We start from the raw sequence: 8629 nt of genomic DNA on the forward strand, positions 1-8629 counted from the left end.
CAGGAGGAGCCAGAGTGCCACCAAGGGCCACTCGAGGAGTCACTTGGGCCACCATGGGGTCACAAAGGGCCACCAAGGGCCACCACAGGAGTCATCAGGGCCACCAGGGCCACCCCAGGGGTCACGGGGGCCACCAAAGGGCTCAGGGGACTCCCTGGCCACGCCCCCTACCCAAAGCCACGCCCACAAAACGGTTCGTTTAATTGCACACGCCCACTTAGGCCACGCCCACACAAGCCACGCCCACCACGCGCGATGGGATTCGCCGGCAGCCTCGGTGAGAGCGGGACCCCCAAAATCCCCTAAAAACTCCCCAAAATACCCCAAAACCTCCCAAAAAAACCCAAAAATCTCCCCAAAACCGCCCCGGGGAACCCCAAAATCCCCTAAAAACTCCCCAGAATACCCCAAAACCTCCCCGGGAACCCCGAACACCCCCAAAAACCCCCAAAATCTCCCCAAAACCGCCCCGGGAACCCCTAAATCCCCTAAAAACGCCCCCAAATACCCCAAAACTTCCCAAAAAAAACCCCAAATCCCCCCAAAAATCGCCCCGGAAAACCCTGAACACCCCCAAAACCCCAAAGCCCCCCAAAATTCCTCAAAAAACCGCCCCGGAACCCCCCAAAACCCCCAAATCCACCCCAAAAAAACCCAAACCCCCCCAGAAAACCCCAAAATCCTCAAAAATCCCCCCAAAAAACCACCAGAAAAGACCCCAAACCCCCCAAAAAACCCAAAATCCCCACCAAAACCGCCAAAAACCCCCAAAATCTCCCCAAAAACCATCCCGGAATCCCCCGAAAACCCCCAAATTCACCCCAAAAAACCCAAAATTCCCCCAAAAGTGCTTTGGGACCCCCAGGAAACCCCAAATATCCCAAAATCTCCCCAAAAACCGTCCCGGGATCTCCCCAAAACCCTCCGGAAACCCCAAAACTCCCTTTACAACACCCCAAAATCGCCCCAAAACCCCAGAAAATCCCAAAATACCCCAAAATCCCTTGGAAAACAACCAAAATACCCCAAAAACTGTCCCGGGACACCCCAAAACCCCCCGAAAACCCCAAAAATCTCAGAAAACACCCCAAAATTTGCCCGGGGACCCCCAAAATCCGCACGGGATTGGGACCCCCCCCCAAAAAACCCCCAAAAATGCACCTGGGCCCCCCCCAAAAAACCCCCAAAATTTCTCCCAAAATCCCCTAAAAAACCCCAAAAGTCCCATAAAAATCCCCAAAATCACCTTAAAAACACCAAAATCACCTAAAAAACTCCAAAACACCCCAAAATCTGCCCCGGGACCCCCGCCCCAAAATTCCATAAAATTCCATTCGGGACGAGACCCCCCCCCAAAAAACCCCAAAATTCAAAAAAACCTCAAAAAAAATCCCAAAAAAATCCCCCCCAACATCAAAAAAACCCCAAAACCCCAAAAATGGCCCCCCAAACCCCCCCAAAAACCCCAAAATCTCCCCAAAAACCTCCCCGCCCCTCCCCCCCCGTGCCTCAGTTTCCCCAACCCTCGCCCCTCCCCCTCCCCCACATAACGGTTCGCGCCCCTCCCCCCCCCCCCCGTGCCTCAGTTTCCCCAATTTTTTTGGGGGGGGTCCCGCCAAATCCCCTCCCCCGACCCCTCCCGACCCCTCCCCCACCCCCCCCCAATTTTTTGGGGGTGCCCCTCCCCCCCCCTTCCCCCCCCCCCCCCCCCGCGTTCCTTTCCCACGCCTGGAAGGGGAAGTGGGGGAGGGGCGGCTCCCAGTTGGCGGCGCGGGGAGGAACTGGGAGGGACTGGGAGGAGGGGGGAGGGGATTTGGGGGTCCCCAATATTTTGGGGGGGGGGTCCTGACCCCTCTTCCCCTCCCCCACCCGGGATTTTGGGGGGGTTGGGGGGGGAGGGGCCACACCCAGCGCTCCCCGCGCTCCCAGTTTGGAACTGGGATGGACTGGGAAGGGATTTGGGGGGGGGGGTTGTGACGTCACCCCCCCAAAATTTGGGGTTCCCAGGGCGGAAATAGGGGCGGGGCGCCCGTGACGTCACAACCCCAAATATTTTGGTGGGGGGGGGGGAGGGGCGATGTCAACAAATCTTTGGCGGGGGGGGGGAGGGGGCGCTCCCAGTTTGGCCCAGTTCGGACTGGGGAGGGGGGGGAGGGGACACGGGGGGGGGGGTCCTCGAAATCCGAGGGGGGAGGGGGAGGGGGGGTCAAGGCTGCCCCTCCCCCACCCACCCCAAATTTCACACCCCCCCTCCCCATTTCCGCCCCCCCTCCCCCCCCCCCAGGGTTGGTTTGGTTCGTCCTGGGCGCCCTCGGCCCCTCCCCCCCCGCGGCCGGTGAGGTTTGGGGGGAAAGGGGGGAAATTTGGGGTTCGGGGGGGAAATTTGGGGGTTTTTGGGGGAAAAGGGGGGAAATTTGGGGTTTTGGGGGGGAAATTTGGGGCAAATTTGGGGGAAAATTGGGGTTTTTGGGGGGAAATTGGGGAGATTTGGGGGGAAAAGGGGGAAATTTGGGGTTCGGGGCGGAAATTTGGGGGTTTTCGGGGAAATTGGGGAGATTTGGGGGGAAATGTGGGGAAATTTGGGGTTTTTGGGGGGGAAAAGGGGGGAAATTTGGGGGTTTTGGGGAAAAGGGGGGAAATTTGGGGGAAATTAGGGAGATTTGGGGTTTTCGGGAGGAAATTTGGGAAATTTGGGGGGAAATTGGGGAGATTTGGGGGAAAATTTGGGAAATTTGGGGGGAGTTTGGGGGGTTGGGGGGGAAATTGGGGAAATTTGGGGATTTGGGGGGGAAATTTGGGGGGAAATTGGGGATATTTGGGGGGTAATTTGGGGGAAATTTGGGGGGTTTGGGGATTTGGGGTTGGATTTGGGTTTTTTGGGGATGGATTTGGGGTTTTTTGGGGCGGATTTGGGATTTTTTTGGGTGGGATTTGGGAGTTTTTGGGGGGTTTGGGAATTTGGGGTTGGATTTGGGGTTTTTGGGGATGGATTTGGGAGTTTTTGGGGCGGATTTGGGATTTTTTGGGGGGGATTTGGGAGTTTTTGGGGAGTTTGGAAATTTGGGGTTGGATTTGGGGTTTTTTGGGATGGATTTGGGGTTTTTTGGGGGGGGGATTTGGGAGTTTTTGGGGAGTTTGGGAATTTGGGGTTGGATTTGGGTTTTTTGGGGATGGATTTGGGGTTTTTTGGGATGGATTTGGGGTTTTTTGGGGGGTTTGGGAATTTGGGGTTGGATTTGGGGTTTTTTGGGGTGCCCTGACCCCCCGCCCACCCCCTCAGGGGAGGATTGGTGCCCCCACCCCCTGAACAGGACCCACTGCCGCTGCCCCCCCGGCTACGAGGGACCCCCCTGGGACAGGAACCAGCCCTGGGACCGGCAGTGCGAGGGTAACTGGGCAAACTGGGAGCACTGGGAGGGACTGGGAGGGGATTGGGAGGGACTGGGAGGGACTGGGAGGGGATTGGGAGGGACTGGGAGGGGATTGGGGAGGATTTGGATGGGGATTGGGGGGGACTGGGAGGGACTGGGAGGGGATTGTGGGGGGCTGGGAGGGGATTGGGAGGGACTGGGAGGGACTGGAATGGACTGGGAGGGACTGGGAGGGGATTGGGATGGACTGGGAGGGGATTGGGAGGGACTGGGAGGGACTGGAATGGACTGGGAGGGGATTGGGAGGGACGCTGGGGATGGACTAGGAGGGACTGGGAGGGACTGGGATGGACTGGGAATGGGACTGGGAGGGACTGGGAGGGGATTGGGATGGGGATTGGGGGGGACTGGGAGGGACTGGAATGGACTGGGAGGGGATTGGGAGGGACTGGGATGGACTAGGAGGGACTGGGAGGGACTGGGAGGGACTGGGATGGACTGGGAATGGGACTGGGAGGGACTGGGAGGGGATTGGGATGGACTGGGAGGGGATTGGGATGGGGATTGGGGGGGACTGGGAGGGACTGGAATGGACTGGGAGGGGATTGGGAGGGACTGGGATGGACTAGGAGGGACTGGGAGGGACTGGGAGGGACTGGGATGGACTGGGAGGGGATTGGGAGGGACTGGGAGGGGATTGGGATGGACTGGGAGGGGATTGGGATGGGGATTGGGGGGGACTGGGATGGACTGAGAGGGTCTGGGATGGACTGGGATGGACTGGGAGGGGACTGGGGGGGAACTGGGAGCACTGGGGGGGAGCTGAGAGGGGACTGGGGGGGGATTGGGGGCACTGGGAGGGACTGGGAGGGGATTGGGGGGGATTGGGATAAACTGGGGGGTACTGGGAGAGCACTGGAGGGGACTGGGAGGAGATTGGGGGGTGACTGGGAGGAACTGGGATGGACTGGAGGGAGCTGGGATGGGACTGGGAGGGGATTGGGGGGGATTGGGATAAACTGGGGGGTACTGGGAGAGCGCTGGAGGGGACTGGGAGGAGATTGGGGGGGGACTGGGAGGAACTGGGAGGGACTGGAGGGAGCTGGGATGGAACTGGGAGGGGATTGGGAGGGACTGGGGGGGGGTTGGGGGCACTGGGATGGACTGGGAGGGGTTTTGGGGGGAACTGGGAGGCACTGGGATGGACTGGGGGGTACTGGGGGAGCACTGGGGGGTACTGGGTGGGGATTGAGGGGAACTGGGAGGGACTGGGAAGGAAACTGGGGGGACTGGGATGGATTGGAGAAGACTGGGAGGGACTGGGTGGGGATTGAGGGGAACTGGGAGGGAAACTGGGGTGGACTGGGAGCACTGGGACGGACTGGGGGGGGACTGGGATGGTCTGGAAGAGAACTGGGATGGACTGGGAGTAACTGGGAGGGGACGGGGGGGAACTGGGAGGACTGGGAGGGGATTGGGGAAGATTGGGGGGGAACTGGGAGGGAATTGGGATGGACTGGGGGGGGACTGGGGGGAACTGGGGGGACTGGGATGGACTGGGGGGGGACTGGGAGGGACTGGGTGGGGATTGAGGGGAACTGGGAGGGAAACTGGGGTGAACTGGGAGGGACTGGGGGGAACTGGGGGGACTGGGATGGACTGGGGGGGGACTGGGAGGGACTGGGTGGGGATTGAGGGGAACTGGGAGGGAAACTGGGGTGAACTGGGAGGGGACTGGGGGGAACTGGGGGGACTGGGATGGTCTGGAAGAGAACTGGGATGGACTGGGAGTAACTGGGAGGGGACAGGGGGGAACTGGGAGGACTGGGAGGGGACTGGGGGAAGATTGAGGGGGAACTGGGAGGGAATTGGGATGGACTGGGAGGGACTGGGGTGACTGGGATGGACTGGGATGGACTGGGGGGGGACTGGGAGGGGACGGGGGGGAACTGGGAGCACTGGGAGGGGATTGGGGGAAGATTGGGGGGGAACTGGGAGGGAATTGGGATGGACTGGGAGGGGACTGGGGGGAACTGGGGGGACTGGGATGGACTGGGGGGGGACTGGGAGGGACTGGGTGGGGATTGAGGGGAACTGGGAGGGAAACTGGGGTGAACTGGGAGGGACTGGGGGGAACTGGGATGGTCTGGAAGAGAACTGGGATGGACTGGGGGTAACTGGGAGGGGACAGGGGGGAACTGGGAGCACTGGGAGGGGACTGGGGGAAGATTGAGGGGGAAGTGGGAGGGAATTGGGATGGACTGGGAGGGGACTGGGGGGAACTGGGGGGACTGGGATGGACTGGGTGGGGACTGGGAGGGACTGGGTGGGGATTGAGGGGAACTGGGAGGGAAACTGGGGTGAACTGGGAGGGACTGGGAGAGGACTGGGGGGAACTGGGGGGACTGGGATGGACTGGGGGTAACTGGGAAGGGACTGGGGGGAACTGGGAGCACTGGGAGGGGATTGGATTGGACTGGGAGGGGACTGGGAAGGAACTGGGATGAACTGGGAGGGAATTGGGAAGGACTGGGAGGGACTGGGGGACACTGAGGGGGGTCAGTGCTGAATTTTGGGGGGGTCTCCAATTTGTGGGAGGGGTCTCCAATTTTGGGAGGGGTCTCCATGTGACCCCTCCCCCCCCCAGACATCAACGAGTGCCTGGGGGAGGGGCCCCCGCCCTGCCCCCCCTCCCAGAGCTGCCACAACACCGAGGGGAGCTTCAGGTGCGACTGCAACCGCGGCTACCGGCCCGGGACCCCCCCCAAAAAAACCGGACCCCCCCGGAAATGGGGCAGGGACCCCCGGAAATGGGGCAGAGACCCCCGGAAACGGCACCGGGACCCCCGGAAATGGGGGAGGGACCCCCGGAAATGGCACCGAGACCCCCGGAAATGGGACCAGGACCCCCGGAAATGGCACCGGGACCCCCGGAAATGGGGGAGGGACCCCCGGAAATGGCACCAGGACCCCCGGAAATGGGACCAGGACCCCCGGAAATGGGGCAGAGACCCCCGGAAGTGGGGCAGAGACCCCCGGAAATGGCAGCGGGACCCCCGGAAATTGGGCAGAGACCCCCGGAAAACGGCACCGGGACCCCCGGAAATGGGGCAGAGACCCCCGGAAATGGGGGAGGGACCCCGATTTATTGTGAAGGTCAGAGACCCCTCCCCCCCAAACCCCAAAATTTCCCCTCCCAGAGACCCCAAACCCCCCCAGGAACCCCCAGATTTCCCTCCCAGTTCATTCCCAGTCCATCCCAGTCCCTCCCAGTATTCCCAGTTTGCCCCTCAGTTGCTCCCAGTTCATCTCCCAGTGTTCCCAGTTCGCTCCCAGTTTGCTCCCAGTCCCTCCCAGTCCATCCCAGTCCCCCCCAGTCCATCCCAGTGCTCCCAGTTTCTTTCCCAGTCCATCCCAGTGCTCCCAGTTTTCCTTTTCCCAGTCCATCCCAGTGCTCCCAGTTTCTTTCCCAGTCCATCCCAGTTCCATCTGAGTCCCCTCCCAGTCCCTCCCAGTTCATTCCCAGTCCCTCCCAGTTCATTCCCAGTCAATCCCAGTCCCTCCCAGTGCTCCCAGTATTCCCAGTTTGCCCCTCAATTCCTCCCAGTTTCCCTCCCAGTCCCTCCCAGTTCCCTCCCAGTCCCTCCCAGTCCCTCCCAGTTCATCCCAGTCCCATTCCCAGTTCATTCCAGTCCCTCCCAGTTCCCTCCCAGTCCATCCCAGTTCATTCCCAGTTTCCTCCCAGTGCTCCCAGTTTGCTCCCAGTCCCTCCCAGTTTCCCATCCAGACCTTCCCAGTGCTCCCAGTTCCTTCCCAGTCCATCCCAGTCCATCCCAGTCCCTCCCAGTCCCCCCCCAGTTCATCCCAGTTCCCTCCATTCCCTCCCAGTGCTCCCAGTTCCCCTCCCCCACCCCTCCAAAGCCCCTCCCATTTCTGGGGGGGGTCTCCCCCAATTTTGGGGGGGTCTCCCCCATTTTTGGGGGGGTCTCTCCCATTTTTGGGGGGGTCTCCCCCATTTTTGGGGGGTCTCCCCAATTTTGGGGGGGTCTCTCCCATTTTTGGGGGGGTCTCCCCCATTTTTGGGGGGGTCTCCCCCATTTTTGGGGGGTCTCCCCCAATTTTGGGGGTCTCCCCCATTTTTGGGGGGGTCTCTCCCATTTCGGCCCCCCCTGACCCCTCCTCGCCCCTCCCCCCCCCAGATGTGGACGAGTGCGCCGAGTGGGGGGAGGGGCTGTGTGGGGGGGGCTCCGTCTGCCTCAACACCCCCGGGAGCTTCGAGTGCCACTGTCCCCCCCCCGGGAGGGGACCCCCGGGCCCGGGGGGGTGCCCAGGTGAGACCCCTCCCCAAATTACCCCAAAATCCCCCCAAAAATCCCCAAAATTGGCCAAAAATCACCCAAAAATCCCTAAAATCTGCCCCAAAATCCCAAAATTCAGCCCCAAATCCCCCCCTGAGAGGGGACCCCCGGGCCCGGGGGGGTGCCCAGGTGAGACCCCTCCCCAAATTACACCAAAATCCCCCCAAAAATCCCAAAAATTGGCCAAAAATCCCCCCCAAAATCCCCAAATTCCCAAAATTCAGCCCCAAACCCCCCCTGGGACCCCCAAATCCTGCCCCAAGGGGGTGTCCAGGTGAGACCCCCTCCCCAAATTAACACCAATCCAAAAATCCAAAAATATGCCCCCGGAAATCCCAAAATCCCCCCAAAAATCCTAAAAACTTCCCCTAAAAATCCCAAAATCCTCAAAAATCCCCAAATCCCCCTAAAAAATCCCAAAATCCCCCCCCAAAAATCACAAAATCCCCCCAAAAAATCCCCAAATCTCCCAAAAAGTCCCCAAAAATCCCCAAAATCCCCCCAAAAAATCCCCTCAAAAATCCCCAAATCCCTTCGAGGGGGAGGGGCAGGATGTGGCCACGCCCCTTTGGTGGCCACGCCCTCTCTGACCACGCCCCCGCCCCTCCCCCAGCGGTGCCGGTGCCCCCCGAAATCTGCCCCGAGGAAGAGGTGAGGGGACCCCGAAATTGGGGAGGGGGAGCCCGAAATTGGGGAGGGGGAGCCCGAAATTGGGGAGGGGACCCCGAAATTGGGGAGGGGGGACCTGAAATTGGGGAGGGGGAGCCCGAAATTGGGGAGGAGGAGCCAAAAATTGGGGAGGGGGAGCCCGAAATTGGGGAGGGGGAGCTCAAAATTGGGGAGGGGGAGCCAAAAATTGGGAGGGGGAGCCTGAAATTGGGGAGGGGGAGCCCGAAATTG

At 60.9% G+C, this 8629-nt stretch overlaps 1 protein-coding gene across 1 annotated transcript; it reads left to right on the top strand.

Moving 5' to 3' along the window:
• Positions 1-215: 215 nt before the first annotated feature.
• Positions 216-8384, top strand: LOC132340970 (basic salivary proline-rich protein 1-like). The gene is made up of 6 exons (XM_059872228.1): positions 216-277; positions 2285-2335; positions 3281-3388; positions 6019-6527; positions 7571-7702; positions 8343-8384. The coding sequence occupies exons 1-6, from the start codon at positions 256-258 to the stop codon at positions 8382-8384; spliced, it is 864 nt and encodes a 287-aa protein (XP_059728211.1). The 5' UTR covers positions 216-255.
• The last annotated feature ends 245 nt before the right edge of the window (positions 8385-8629 follow it).

This window comes from Haemorhous mexicanus, chromosome 34 (genome assembly GCF_027477595.1).
Source record: "Haemorhous mexicanus isolate bHaeMex1 chromosome 34, bHaeMex1.pri, whole genome shotgun sequence".
Taxonomy (NCBI): Eukaryota; Metazoa; Chordata; class Aves; order Passeriformes; family Fringillidae; genus Haemorhous; species Haemorhous mexicanus.